The sequence below is a fragment of the Lycorma delicatula genome, chromosome 4 (genome assembly GCF_047948215.1).
Source record: "Lycorma delicatula isolate Av1 chromosome 4, ASM4794821v1, whole genome shotgun sequence".
NCBI classification, from domain to species: domain Eukaryota; kingdom Metazoa; phylum Arthropoda; class Insecta; order Hemiptera; family Fulgoridae; genus Lycorma; species Lycorma delicatula.
In genome coordinates, this window is record NC_134458.1 from 197787886 (window position 1) to 197804638 (window position 16753).

General features: G+C 28.7%; 1 protein-coding gene across 2 annotated transcripts in view; it reads left to right on the forward strand.

Annotated features, from left to right (window-relative positions):
• Zdhhc8 (zinc finger DHHC-type containing 8) overlaps window positions 1-16753 on the forward strand; it is a 129990-nt gene that overhangs the window by 48025 nt on the left and 65212 nt on the right. For both annotated transcript variants that reach the window (XM_075364973.1, XM_075364974.1), the window contains exons 3-6: window positions 1999-2156; window positions 6682-6854; window positions 11386-11580; window positions 15654-15798. In XM_075364973.1, coding sequence (XP_075221088.1) covers window positions 1999-2156; window positions 6682-6854; window positions 11386-11580; window positions 15654-15798 — 671 coding nt within the window. The remainder of the gene's footprint in view (window positions 1-1998; window positions 2157-6681; window positions 6855-11385; window positions 11581-15653; window positions 15799-16753) is intronic.

The following is a 16753-nucleotide window of genomic DNA, read 5'->3' on the forward strand; positions in this document are numbered from 1 at the left end:
GTATGCACTAATTGTTCTGTATATTTAAGAGGATGGATGAAAGATACACGGAAGGCTTTGCCATTTGGTGTACCTATGGTTTGACATGAACAAAAGGATCATGTAACGGATTGATATGATATTGTTTAACAAGTATGTCAGGAACTTCTAAAAAAATCTAAACATCCTGTAAAATATCCTTCATTGCAATCTACAATCAGGCCTGTACCTTATAGTGAAATTATTCCACTTCCTGAGCCCCTGTGAATGTATGTTTCAAAACAGCGATGAAGAATCAGACAGTACTGAAGAAGACGAACAGTGATTTTGATTTTGAATTATCTTCCGATAAGCCACATCTTATATCACAAGGTGAATTAATCACTTTGTTAGGGATTTAAATTTATAAAAAAATCAAGCTGAACTGTTAGGATCAAGACTGCTAGGTTGGAATTTACTTTTAAAAAAATACAAAAATTTTTGGCTTTCAAAGCTGACAAAGAACTTTCTCAGTACTTTATTGATGAAAATAATTTAGTTTATTGCGCAAATATTGATGAGCTTATGTTGCACTTAGGACAAACTCATAAACATGAGGACTGGTGCCTTTTCATAGATTTGTCCAAGTATAGTTTAAAAGTGGTTGTACTACACAACGGTAACAAATATCCTTCGATACCAATCGCTTATGGTATTAATTTGAAAGAGACATACGATGTGATGCAAGACGTTCTTGAAAAAATAAATTATAAAAATCATAGATGGAACATATGTGGTGATTTGAAAGTTGTAGCTATTTTGTTAGGCACGCAGTTAGGCTATACTGGACATATGCTTTCTTTACGAATGGGGCAGCAGAACTAGTGATAAACATTATGTTACCAAAGAGTGGAAGAAACGAGACAACTTAACTCCAAATGGGAAAAATATTCATGAGTCCTTAGTTGAACCCAAAAAAATATTTTAACCCCCTGTCCGTATGAAGCTAGAACTAATGAAAAGTTTTTTAAAAGCCATGAGAAAGGATAGTCCCAGATTTTTGTACATCAAGCAGAAATTTCTGAATGTAAATAAAGGAAAAATTAAAGAAGGAATATTTGTTGGTCCTCAGATAAGAGAGTTGGTCAAAGATGATGTATACTTAATGTTAAATAATGTAGAAAGTGCAGATTTCTTCATTTAAAGACATTTGCAATAATTTTTTTGGCAAACAAAAATCCGACAATTACCACGATATTGTTAATTAACTTCTTACTTCATACAGAGCATTGGGATGTAATATGTGTTTGAAAATACATTTCCTCCTCCTGTCATATCTGGATTTTTTCCCGGATAACCTCGGAGACGTAAGTGATGAACACGGTGAATGTTTCCACCAAGACATTTCGGTGATGGAAAATCGCTATAAAGCAAAATGGAATACTAACGTGCTAGCCAATTACTGTTGGACATTAATTCGGAATGCAGCTGAGGCTATTTATAAAAGAAAAGCATCAGCGAAATCATTCTAACAGGTATGTTCATGCAGAATTATAAACTTTACAGATTGTAACTATATTTTCCCTTAATTCTTTTTGAAGCATAATTTATTTAAAACTAAGGGTGATAGAAAAGTTGTATTTACAGATCTGTAATGTACACAAAAAAGCAATTCAAGAAATGGTATCGCACTTAGAGAAACATTAAAAAATTTTTTTTTTGTTTATCAGTTTCATTATAAATAAATGGCTTTCTTGCTGGCAATCATACTTGGTATTTATGTACCTATTTTCTTACTACTTCAACCATTTTTTGACCTTCTGGTCTAAAAGTGTTAGATTTATTTCATTCAACTGATATTTGTATTATCATTACCGTATATACTAGAGTTGTTTATAGCAATTACAGTGGTGTGACAAAAAAAGAATCATCAGGTTAGCTTTACAATTTTGATCAAATGGAATTTGATAATTAAATATAATTATTTTTTTTAATTGGATTGTTAATTGTAATTTTATTATATTTGTGTTTCTTTTACAGCTTCCCCAGACGAGGACCGGGAAGATGATTTCAGGTCACCTTTGTATAAAAATACAGAAATAAATGGCATTACAGTTCGTATGAAATGGTGTGTCACATGTAAATTTTATAGACCACCACGATGTTCACATTGCAGTGTATGCAATCACTGTATTGAGGTAATTATTCATATACTCTTAATTGTTTCTTCAGTGGTTTTTTTTTCAGATGATGTATTAAAATGAAAAAAGTTCTGTATGTTATTTAAGAATCAAAATATTCTGCAGATCAATTTTATATCCTTCAGTAGTTACATTATCTTTACCACAGTATTATTTTGTTAACATGCTTAACTAATTAGTGTGTTCAGAAGCTTTTAATTCTTTGCATCTTAATGATTTTTTTGTTAATTCATTTAGGAAGTATGTAATAATTACCTATATAAACTAATTGTAAAAATGTTTATGGAAAGTATTTAAAAACAGATATTGTCCTGAATGCGTATTATCTATTAATGCAGTGGTCAGTAAGTCGTGATCCATTGAGGTTTGTTTGACTAATTCTTCTAACACCCTCTTCTCACTTCAGGATACAATTTGGCATTTAAATAGAAAGAGGGGAATCATTACTAACCTGTATGTGTTATGTTTATGAAAACATAAAAGCATGCTGTTGTACGTATGTTTTTATAATATAAGTAGTTACCAGGGAAAAGGTTATTTTACTGTGTTATTAATTTCTGGAAAGCTTCAGCACTTAAGAATGCGCTCCAGGCTAAAAATTACTTTCTAGTCCTTCAGGTAATAAATCTTTATATAGATATATTTCAGACATCAGAGGTAGAGATATCATTTCATAAGAATCTTGAACCTTTGATGTGCTTGACTCAACAATTATTATATATAAAAACATTTGAATATTTTCAACTGCAGTCGTTTTTCTAGATGTTTGTTCAAGAATTTTCCAATAAGTGAAATTCTACACTTTTTAAGGAATGAATTACCTCAGGTAATCTTTTGTGGTGTGTCAAAACACTATTTTATTTATTTTTTTTAATTATTACCTTGGGGATTTAATATTTGTGTATTTTTACTTATTTTATTTGTAAGTACTTCTTTTTTTAAATTTAATACCTCAATTGAAATACACTAGTTCATCTATAATAAAATTTCACAAAATTGAATTTCAATTAATGGGTTGTACCGTAAATTAATTTTAAGTACTTTTTGTTAAAATAGCTGATAAAATGTATTTTACAATAATTCATTTGGTTCCTTTATTCTTCTCTATGTTATATTTTATATTCTGATTACTCTTTACAATTAATTACGAGATGTTAATGTTGTTTGTTATTTTAACATCAGTATAGAGACTTGATAAAGACTGATTTTCATTAAATTGTGGTTATGAGTGAATGTGACAAGACTTAATAAGATGTAACATGTTTATTGGCAGCTATCCACACTACCCATGCACCGTGCAACTACTATCAGCGTTGTTTCAACCATCAGCCTGCGTAAATTGAGTTTTTTCCGTTCTCTGTGATCAAACGTATTTTTGAGGATGGAAAATATATTTTCAGGCCGTAAAGCAAACTTTCCATTTTCAAAATGGCTTCAAGAGGCTGCAAAAATAAATTCTGCAGATTCTTTTTATTACATTTGTGGTGAGTTAATGGTGGAGAAGCAAAAAATAAATATAACAAGTTTTGTTTGACAAGTGTACCTCACGTATTTTGGAGTGAAAATAGGAGATCAAGACAAAACTTGGGTCCCCCACTACGTTTGTTACAAATGTGTTGAAGGACTTAAGACGATAGCCAATGGATGAACAAGAAGTGTTCAGATTTGGAGTTCCAGTGGTGTGGCCAGAGCCACGAAAACACACCGATGATTGTTACTTTTGTTCACAGTTTCAATTTGAAAAATAAAAAAATAATTGTCTCCAAATATGTCATTTGCTTTACACTTGGTTCCTCACGATTCAGACATACCAGTGCTGATTCCACCAGAAAATTTTGCAGAAATAGACTGTTCCACAAGTGATTTAAATGAGATAACATTGAAAGTACGAACCCATAGATAGCTGTGCACCAGAGCTTTATTCATGGTCTGAACAAAATGATTGGTTAAAGACTTACATCTGACCAAAGAAAATTGAGAATTGCTTGGTTCGAGGCTCAAAGAGATGAAACTGCTAGCAGCTGATGCCTCATTTTCCTGATTCAGGTACAGAGAAAAGGATTTCTTCCATATATTTCATAAGAAGGAGAATTAGTCTTCTGCACGGATTTACATGGAGTTTTGACTTGATTTATCATTCCGTGTGAAAGTACCAATCGGAGACTGTTCATAGATTCATCCAAAATAAGCCTCAAAGTTGCACTTCTTCACAATGGCAATATGTATCTGTCAATAACTGTCGGACATTCTGTTTATTTTAAAGAAAGTTACAATAATTTGGAATTCGTTATTGATAAAATTAAATGTGACAATCATAAGTGAATTACTTGTGGTGATCTCAAAATAATATTGATGCTCCTAGGACAGCAAGGAGGATACACAGAGTCTCCTTTGTTTTTTTTTTTGTGAATGATTAACCTCCAGGACTGTCGTTCGGTATTACTTCAGAGGATGAGATGAATGACAACTTTTGTAGCGTGTAAAAGTGACATTTATGACCGGGATTCGAACCCGGGACCTCCAGATGAAAGGACGCTACCACTTGTGCCGTGGAGGTTGGCATCATTAGAATCTGGAACCAAAAATGTGCTACGAAAAGCTCTCATAGATCGAATAAAGTTCTCCTTCCCCCTCCGAATATCAAGTCAGGCTTGATGAAGTGATTTGTCAAAGCCTTACCAAAATAAATTTCCAGTCTTATCAACTGCCAAACTAAAAAAGGGCGTCTTTACTGGTTCTGACATTATAAAAATTCTGAAAGATGGTAATTTTGAGAAACAAATGGAAATTGCAGAAAAAGAAGCCTGGGGAGCCTTTAAAGATGTAATAACCAAGTTTCTGGGCAGTAAGAAGGATCTGAACTTCAAATCAGTCGTTGAGAACATGCTGCAGAAGTACAAAAATTTAGGCTGTTCCATGAGCTTAAGGTTCACTTCCTAAATTCACATTTGGACTGTTTTCTTGAAAATCTGGTTGCCATTAGAGACGCGTGAGAGGTTTCATCAGTACACGAAAGAAAAGGAAAATGGACTACTACGATGATGGCAGACTATTGCTGGATGTTACACCAAGGTGAACTTTATAGAGAACATAGAAGGAAAAGCATGAAGCAAAGTATAAACCGTCCAAAGAAACTTCGACATATGGAATAAAATTGTAAGTATTTTATGTACTTTGTCATTAAGGGTTGTTGAAGAGAGGGGAGTGGTTTCCAAAGGCATGACGTACCTCATAACAATTAATTGAATAAATAAATTTAAAAATGCACTATAATAGAAATCAGGCTTATTTTGTGGCAATTTTCATTAGAAATTAAGGGTTTAATGACCATCCCCTGCTGTCCTTTTCAGACCACTCATCTGTTTAGCTATAAGAATGCATAGTATAAGCCAAAAAAGTGAATGTATTATATTAATTTATTGTAAAAAAAATGTTTTATTTCTGTTTTATTGTATCACATTTTTGCAATTTTTCAAATTTTATAAATCTTGTAATTTGCAATTTGCAAAAAATCCTGAGGTGATTGAAAAAATGAAGGTTATTTTGATTCAGTGCTAAGAAATACATAAGAATCAATTATCAAAAACTAAAAAACACAACCATCACAGGCTTGTGTTATCATATAAGTATCAAAAAAATTTTCTATAAAATTCTTTAAAGCAGCATTCATTTTAAAAGATTTGTATGACATTAATATTTAATGCAAGGTTGAATATCTGATAAGTTAAAAAAAAAAAGAATTAAAAAATTTTGTATTTCAGCAATTTTGATTCTGGTATTCTTAAATCTCCATTGCTGAACAATGAGAATTTTGCATAATTATTTATATAATAGTTTCCACTTACCAACAATCTTTAATAGTAATGTTCAAGCGCTTTTGGATTATTAATCCATACTCAGGAACAATGATGTGTTATACATTATAATTACTTACTTCACATATCATTAATTATACTAAATTGAATTTGATAAAAATATAAATATAACAATTGATCGTCAAAAGGTAAAATAAAGTTAACATTATCTGTCATGTCAGTATGAGGGTCTCAATTGTTATCCTATTCGATTAATTATAATTTATATATATATTAATACCAATGGGCCATGCTTAATAAAATTAATTAGAATTTTCTGCATTAAAAAATTAATATTTTCACTAGTTCTCTTTATTTATTGTCAGAGAATAAAAAATTATAGTCGAAATTTTCTGTTCTGTTTAATTTTTTTGTAAAATGAAATGAACAATGATGCATATTTTGATATATGTGTGTGTGTATTTCTTTCCTTAATTTGATTTGTGCATTAATTTCTTTCTTTAATAAATCCAGTTTAAGAATAATTGCATCTTGAGTGCGACCTAATGGTCAACCCATTTGTACTTCCCTTTGCAGAATTATTTGTATATTATTTTAATATAATACTTGTAATTTGTTCATATATAGTCAATTGTTATGAACTTCACATACAAAGTAATAATTTGATTTAATGTTATATTATGTAAATATTTTTTTATTTGTTACAGACATTTGACCACCATTGTCCTTGGGTCAATAATTGCATTGGCCGAAGAAATTATAGATATTTCTTTTTCTTCCTTGTAACGCTCAGTGTACATATGGCGAGCATTTTTGCTCTCTGCCTTATTTATGTTTTGTACAACAAAGAAAATCTTACAGAACCGAGAACAATTGTATCGTATCCTTTTGTTTGTTTTTCAATAATATTATGTTTATTTCTTTATAAGTTTATTTTATGATATCTTCTATTGTAAGTTCTTTCCTTAGATTAATTATTTCTGTAATTATTATTATGCTGATTATTGTTTTTTGTTTTCAAAAGGTAGGGAATGTACAGATTGTTGTATTTACTTTTGCTCATAACAAGAAAGCAGTGGTTGACAGAGTTTGATAAAATTTAGTATTTTATCAGAATTCTTCCTTTTATGTAAAAATGTTTTAAAATATTTTAAGTATTGATACTTTTTATACTATTAAGTATTTACATCCCCAGATTACTTTTTTTTCTTATCTACCCGTTTTATGTATATATATACATACATACATACATATGCAGAGCGATCATAAATTATTCAGCAGATTTTAGGGGTTAATAAAAAATGAAAAAAGCAGTTGTAGCACACATGTTTTTTTCAAATATTAGTGTAGGTACTAGATTTACTGTTGATTTTGAATGAAGATGCTGGCATGATGTAACGACAGGGGATCTTCAGTTGAGCAATGGCTACTGTGTAGGAGAAAGCAATGTGCATACTATGGTTTCATGAAAGTGGATCTGTTATTATTATTCATAGATATTTTTGTTTAGAGTATGCCTTTGATCCTCCTAATAAAGACTATTAAATGTTGGTATCAGCAGTTTAAGGATACAGTTCAAGTGTTATACTCAAAAAAGGGTGCTGGCAAACTTCCCCCGTCTCCCAAAGAAGTTGTGGATTGAGTTAGAGAAAGTTTCATTGAAGCCCATGTAAATCAATTTGTTGTGCGAGTTTAGAATTGGGAATACCACAATCAACAATTGTGAATGCTTTATAGAAGCACCTAAAACTTCATGCAAACAAAATTCAGTTGGTCTGTCAATTGAATGTGATGATAAACCATGTCGTTATAATTTTTCCATGAACATTCTTGTTAAAGTGATTGAAGATAATATGTTTTTAGAAAATTTAATCTTCTCTGACAAGCTACCTTCCATGTTTCTGATCACGATAATAGTTATAATTGTCAAATTTGGGGTAGTGAGAACCCTTTACCATTTGTTAAAGCACATGATAGCTTGAAAATTATTGTTTCGTGTGCATTGACTGCTTATGAAGTGATCAGACCATTCTTCTTCAACGAGCCAATGGGTACTTGCACTAGTTATCTCCACTACAGTGTGGCAGTGGTGGCTCCCAGAGCCCTGCAGTGTCTGTCATCTTTTGCCTGCACGGCCGACGTGGTTCTCCCCGAGCGATCCCACGCTGGGCTGGCTCCTGTGCTGCTGATTCTGCTGAACAGAACAATTGAAGCCGGCATGCTGGAGTGGGAAGGTAGTGTCTGCACCCAGTGGCTCCCTTGGCAGGCCGGCCAGGCCTGCTGCTCCAGCAGGAGTTTTGGTATCGCCGGGAGGTCCCACGTTGAAGCGGGCCAGAGGTCTTCTTCCATCTTCTTATTGCCTTCTCCAGGCGGTGGTCGATGATGAATTGAAAATTCACTCTCGTGTATGCCCTTTTATTACAGCCTGCGAGTGGTGGGGTCGCAGCGTGGCTATGGTGGGAGATTTTTGTATGGTCACGATGGGAGTGACACTTGTGTAAGTGTGTATGTATACTGTACTCCCGCTGACATCTGTAACTCTAGAATGGCTTCCTGATCTTCATGAAAATATTTATCAAATAAATGATCCAAAATTATCTTCGTAAATAATAATATATCTGCTCCTCTAGATTCTTGTCTATTAAGGGTATACATTGAAAAATCTCTTCATTTGATCTTTAGTAAATTATGAAAATGCATCTACTTACCAAGTACCAATGCTTTTCTATCTTTTTAAAACATCATTAGAACTTATTTGTAAAAACAGTAATATAAATGTTATAAATCAATAAAAACAGTTCTTTAATTTCATTAGAAATTAAAATGATATATCCTAAAATCCCTATTAAAGAAATATTAAACGTAAAAAGGAACATAATATTATCATTATTTTCACTGTACTTTTTATTCATTTTTCATTATATTTAAAAAGAATCCAAATCTCTTCTTATATTAGCGACAGCAGATGTAATGTTTTAGTTTTAAATGTTATTATAAACAAAAAAATAATCTAAAAACAATTTTTCTTGAAAAATGTATTGAACTCAGTCCTGTAAATGACAATGATTCTATATCTAGATTTATTGGAAATTTTAACTTTGAAAATATATAAAAGTTAATTTTTTAGTTATCGTAGGTAAAAAGACAAGTTTTGGTTACAAGTAAGTTACTCAATTTTTGACAATATTCCAAAAAAAAAAACAATTTAATACAGAACACATAAAAACCTTAACTGCAAACTGTTAAAAATATTTTCATAAATAATATCAGCTCCTTTATTTTCTAATCTTTTAAAGATATGTATTGAAAAATATTATTTCAAAATATTATTTAATATTTTAGTGTTCCTATAGGCAATACCAATAAAACCCTGCCTATGAGAAATCAATTTTTTTCTTTCTTTTTGTTTGTATAAAGTTTTTCTTGTTAATTTCTTTTTTATTTACCTATTTATTTATTTTTGTATGTATAATTATTGGTAAAATATGTGTATATAAATATTCTTGTGTTTTATATTATAGATATGTACATATTTTACTGGAGAAATTTCTTGTTAATTGAAAAAAGTGTTTGTTAAAAAAAAAATTAGGTTATGTCTCTTTTATGTACCATAATGATGTTCAAATAAAAAAAATTAAAAAAGTGGCTTATGGCCCAAAGTTAGCACTGTGTCCTGGTATATATTTTTTTAAATGCTGTATAAACTATTTTGATTAAGAGCCAGAACTGCATAAATTTAAGAGTTTAATTAAAACTGTAGAAGCTGTTTAAAACTGACAGACTTTCACGTGTATGGTAATAATAATAATCTTATGATTGTTCTGAAGTGCAGTATTTAGATGTGTTGTTCAAATCTATGGATAAATTGAAGTTTGAGATTTAAAGGAATTGTTGTAGGGCAAGTAATTAGGGAGAGCAACAAATTTATTCAGTTTGATAGTTTTAAAAATAAATTTTTAATCTTAAAATTATGTATATGTTTTTTAAAGAATTATTTTAATGAGTTTACATATTTTGATCAGTAATAAATGTGCAGTAAAATCAGTCTATAATTATTTTACAGACCAAAGAAAATAATATTATACAAAATCTATTGTTACAGTGACAGTAAATTCCATTTTTATAAATTTCACATTACTTTGTTTATTATATTTAATAGTTCCATTAAATGAAAATAGAAAACATTTTATTTTTAAAGTAATATAATTTAAGTGAAAAACTGTTACACTGTTAAACTGTTACTTGGATACAATTTCTACAGTTTTGTTCTCACCTTGACTATTCATTAGCTTAAAATAAAGTAAAAATAATTTAATATTAAAAAAATATTTGAAAAAATGGACAAATTTGATACATATATCTTATACAATTCCATTAAGTCATTATGAGTTGCAATACTGTGAACATACATAAATAGATTTATAGGGATTTATATAAATTGTGAAAATCATTACTCTGTTTGGCTTGGGGATCACTTATTGGAAGCCACTTATGCAGCTCCAACTGTAGACTTAGTGTAAAAATGATTGTCAGTCTATCTCATGATCTCGCATCTCATTTACATTTAATGTGAATGGAAATCTAATTTTTTGACAATCCTTAATGTACAGACCTTGATTTAAACTTTTGAAAAAGTTGCATCACATTTTTTTTAGGGTAGGGATGATGACCTGTGTGAAGCTAAGAGTTACATCTTCTTTAATAACATGACTGTAATGTTTAAATCTGTAATAAGGATGCGTCAGTAGTAAGAGAACATAAGGTTTTGTAATGTAGTAATAGCTGGTTAAATCCCACATATATTGAATTTTTAAAAGTTGTAATGACATGATAACCAATTATCTGTTCCGTGATAACCGTGCGGTGGGTGCAGGCTTACGAACAGAAAGAAACTTTTAGGCTTTTTTAGCATATTAATTACATTAATTTACTTGATTTTTAAATGCTATGGAGAAAGTGGAACTTTTTTCTTTTTAGTATTACCCTCAATCTGATCTGCATGAAAAGTATTTCAGATCAGCCGATAAAACTAGTGAGTAGATTGATCTTGGAAATAAGTTAATAAATAAATAGTAGTTTGGTGTTTCCTTACGGTATGAAATAATAATAATACCAACAACAAGGAAGAATACAGAATTAAAATGTAACTACTCTACCTAGCTTCTATTCATTCTTAACAATTTTTCACTAAGGAATGTAGGAAAAAAATTCCACTTAGCTTCAGTACTATGAATACATGATTACAAATAAAACTAAAATTGATTTATGAAGATGATTGAAACGAGTTAAAGTTAAAATAATAGCTGGTTTAGTCTCTATGATGTTCCATTACATTTTATTTTCATTATAAGTATCATTCGTTTATGTGTAAAAAAAAAAATATATGTTTACCTTAACGTTTATGCCTTCAGAGTAGTAATTATAAGTATAATAACGTTATTATTTATTCCAATCTTTGGACTGACTGGATTTCATGTAGTATTAGTAGCAAGAGGGCGAACAACAAATGAACAGGTCACTGGAAAATTTAGAGGTGGTTATAATCCGTTTTCCCAAGGTTGTTGGAAAAATTGTATGTATGGTCTATGTGGACCACAATTTCCAAGGTAAGTAAAATAATTTTTTTTATAGTAAAAAATATATGGATTTAGATCTGTTACTATTATTATTCATTTGAATTTTTCCCATTTTCCTATTATTTTGAAGTATGTAATTAAGAAATGTTAAATAAAATCAAAAAAGTAGTTTAAAACTGATTTTAAAAATTTTTAAAAAAAGAAGAAAACAACTTCATCGATTCTCCTTTAATTCTTTAGCTCTTTCTGTTTCTGTATCAAGTTAATTGTAAATTAATTGTTGATAGTTTCTTTTCATTTAAAGTTGCTTCAAAAAGTTAAGATTTAAAGAAGAATCAGATAGTATTGTTATTTTACTTTTTAATGTGTTTCAGCTTTATTTTGTTGATTAAACCTATCTTTGTATTATTTTATCAATTTTACATTTTTGTGGTTGTGCGCCTCCTAATTGAGAATATCACCATACATTCACCTTTGATTTACATGTTTCATTCACTTTAATTTATTCTATTTTTCCTCAACCAAATCTTTTATATTTATTTTTTATTGTTGTCTGGTGAAATATTTTTTACTAGAAAGCACATGTATTAAAAATAAAAATGTATATATGTTATGAAGAGATAATATTATATATTTATATCTCTTATATTTAACCCCTTCTGGCTTAATAGTCTTTAGTTTAATGTGTTTAATATAATAAAATTAAACCTTTTAGTTCTTGTTATTATGTTAAGATTGAAAACTGACATTGTATGATAACATTGTGATTATTTATATTATATCAAATGAGATTAAAAGTATTTAAATGAAGTTATTTTGGCCCTGAATTTTGCATATTTAATGTATTTTAAATTTGCATATCAATCATTTCTTACATTAATTGAATGCTACTAGAGTAATTATTTGAAATAGGTAGAAAATTTGAAAGACAAGTCAGTAGATGACTACAAGTTTGCATAAGTAAAGTAATAGTAGTAGTATTATTTAACAATATCTAATATTTTTCATTTTAGAAATATAAGTTAGTGTAATATTCTGCACTATATTATTATATTGTATGTAATGTAACTTATAATGTATCTAGTGTTAACCTTTTTGTAATGTAACTATTATTTTATGTAATGTAATAAAAATTACATTATTATTATTATGACCATGGACATAATAATAATAATAATTATTTATTATGACCTTGGACATGCTAGACATGTAACATGTATTTTAATTTGGAGATGAAATGATAGGTAGAAAAATGTAGACCCTTACTGAGAATCAATCCTGAAATCCACTGATGTAGCAATAGAAGCCAATGCCTACCACTGTACTGACTGGCCAGCCAGAATTATTACAATATTGCTAATATTATATATAGCTGAAATATACAAGGCTTCCAAATGATCTGTCCTGAAAATTATGAGGAGGAAATGTACACTCATCTTTGTACATTTGAAAATGATGAACTGCCAGTGTAAGACAAATATTAAACATTTTATAGACAAAAGAAATAAAATGTGGACCGTTTGTAAGCATGCAGTATCTCCCAAAAAATGTATAATTTCTCAAGGTTCAATTTTGGAAAACATTGTGGTTAATCCTAGGGAAGAGCAAACTATTATAATTCTGATTTTTTATTTTTTATTTTGTATTGTAAAATTCATTGATAGTAATATTTTTCCTGTTATAGAACATTTTTAAATTGTATTTTAAATAAATTAGTGGGAAGACTTTTTTTTAAATGGTTTGATAATTTATGAAAAACTGCAATGGAAGCTTAATAAGGCCCTTTCTTGTAAGCTGAAATATGAGTTGATTTTCATGAAAACCATTCTGCTGTTCTAGACAGTAAAACTAGAAAAAATGTGGTTGTACTTAATTCGATAAAATAAATAATTGATTTAATTTATTTGATAAGAAACTGTGTAATTTTGTTCAATAAGTCTTTATTATCTTGGAGTAATTACATCAGTAGTAGTCATTTATTACTATATATAGTATATTCAAAAAAAAAAAAGAATTGTTTGCTGTCTCATATATGCAATATATAAAATAATTAAAATCATTTGATAATGTTAGTAATTATAATTTTCTTTGCTTCTTAGCAATAATTGAATAATATATTATTTTCAAACATAATTTATACTTGTGTAAATCTGTTGTTACAACATAAATATCAGTTCATGTGTGGTATCTACATATCTACTAATTTTTGTAAATTTCCTTAACATTATACCTTTTTTTATAATATTTAAAAAGTGGTGTAAATTTGAGAATAAATATAATCCTTAACATTTTGAATTTTATTAAAGGTAAAAAATAATTAGGAAAAATAAAAATAATATCTTTTATAGATTTCAGATTATTAAATAAATAGAATTTCCAAAAGTTTTTTTGAATTTTGTAGCAAATTTTCTATTTTGAAATTGTTTAAAAATATTAATATTTTATCTAATGCTTTATAGAAGTGAAAATAAATGTTATAAAGTTTACATTTTTTGAACTTAATGCAACATTGACTGCTACAAAATGAAAATACACTTCCTTAAATATTGTGCAGACACTTCACACTAAATACACACATTTTTTTTTGTTACTTTCAAATGGATAACTGCAAAGTAGCGTTATTTCTTTGAAATATTGAAACAGAAACTACTTTATAGATTGAGTGTTTAATAAGCAGGTTTGGCTCTCTGAATTTATATCTTAAAAGTATAAATAACTTTTTAGTTTTATAATATTATACTACCTATCTGAAATTCAATATAATTTTTATACTTACTTTATTATTCAGATTCACATTTCTTCTAAATTTAATTTATCTTAACTAATTTCACTATATATTAGTGTTCTTTATTAGGTGTCTGTTTTCATTTTCATTTAATATAAAAAAGGAACTTTTCATATCAGTGAACAGTAAAATATAATTGCCTCAATTTGCTAGGAAGACTTCTGTATTTGCTTGATTTTAATTTTATTCAGGCAGTAATATGCACACACGCTGATAGTAGGGTTTTCACCTTTTATCCACAAGGATAAAAGATCACAAGTATCATGTTATTTTCAAAAACTACATCAGTTTGAGGAAGTGATGTTATGAAATGATCAATTTTGTGTTTTCCACTTTTTGTAACACATCTTCTCTCAAGTGCCTCAAACATCAGTTAAAAGAATCCATAGAAATACCTTGAGGAACAGATTCTCAATGAATGACATTGTCCTTGATGTCAAAAAACATAATCATGCTTTTGTTGTAATTCACACGGGCTTTACCTTTGAATTGTAGCAGTAAACCAAATTTCATTGTCAGTTATGATTTTAAAAATGAAATCCTTGGTTGTTATTCAGTTTTTAAGCTTATGCCTAGTATGCTAATGCTTTTGTTCAAGGATCAACATGATGCGTGTCCAAGTTTAGGTAAAACTTTTTGGCAAGTACCATAACTGATTACAGACTGATGGATTGGTTGTCTGTAGACTTTTTGGATGAGTTCTGTAATGTTTTTCCACATTTTCTAATTTTCTAGTGTTTTGTTGACCAATGACCAGCAAACTAACCTTGGGTTTTTAACAGTAGGGCAGTTGGCTCTAATTGTTTGTTGTCTTTGACTCTCAGTTGCTAGAATCGGTTTGCAATATTTTAAAATCATATATATTGACTGATATATGTACATGTCCATGACACCACTGACTGAACGCAGACTATGGTGAAGTGATCTAAAGTATTCTCTGCGCTTTTATCATTACAAATACAGTTCAAAAATTTTCTGATATTACCTTGTACATGTATGTAGTTCATTTAATTTCTAAAATTCAATATAATTACTTATTTACTTTGAAATTATTAATTTTAATTTATGTTTTTTTAGATTATCTGTTTATAGTTATTGTTTTTACTGGGTTCTGTTTGACCCCTTTTATGTGTAGAAAAAGATTGTAATATTTTGTCGGTAAGATTAATTTTATTAGGAAATTATAAATAATGTAATTATTCATATTTTATGTATTCAAACAAGTTTGGTTATTAATCCATGTAATGGTTTTAAAGAATAGCTTGATGTGAATATTGTTTTTATGAAATATACTTACTCCATTATGTAATTTTTCTAGTTTATTAAATCCTGGAAAGTATAATGGAAAGAAGAGAAAAGATCACCCAGCTGTAGCCACTATTGCAAATGAAAATCAGCAAGTTAAAACTTATATGGATAATAGTAATGGTGTTAGAAATACTAACTCAAACGCATACAATAAGGTAATGTCATTCTATATTATGTTTATGTATTATTTATTATTTTATTTGTATTATTAACATAAATATTATGATGTTTATTAATAGTTGGATTTGACAATTCTGTGTTATATTATAATATAATTATGTGTTCTGTTATTTTTATTTTGTTGTTTTATTTATATTATGTTGGTGGTTTAATTACAGAAATTTTTTTACTATAAATATTTAAATTTACCTCTTTTATTTGTTATGAAATAAACTTATAATTATTATAAATGATTTTTTTTTATAAATAAGGTTTGAGTAAAATTCTGTCCTAATCGTTTTGTTTTCGTTTTATTTTTTAAAGGCATGTTCTGTTTGATTGATTACATAATCTTTCTTATGTGTTTTTTTTATTTTTAAATTTTCATTACCCTTGGCTAATTTCCTGGTGTTTTTTTTAATTTATCAAAAATTATTATAATATTTAAATAAATAGGCCAAGTGTATAAATTTTCTGATATATCGTGATCACACATTTAACATTTAGCAACTGTTTATGAGGTTTGAGGTACGTTTGGCTCAGTCATAACTCTGTTTTTCTTATTCTGTTGAGCAGTGATCTGACTACTTGCCATTTTAATAAAGTTATAGTGTACTTGTGCCATTGTTATATTCTGTATTTGTCAGGCTTGATATGTTTTATTTCTTGATATGCCAACAAAATGGCAATCACAAGACCTTTGAGGCTTCAATATTGTTAACAAAGAGCTGGTTTCTGTCTTGTATTGGACTAATTTTCATATAGAAAGAAAAGTATTATAGCGCCGTCTGCTATATTGGAATATTATATCGTTTGACTTATTGTTGTTTTTGTTAATGATTATTATATTTTCATATACAGTATTCATTGTATGACAAGATTGTTTCAATTGTATTTCACATCATAGTTTTTTTATTTTTTTACTTAGTAATAATGTTATCAGTTGATTTA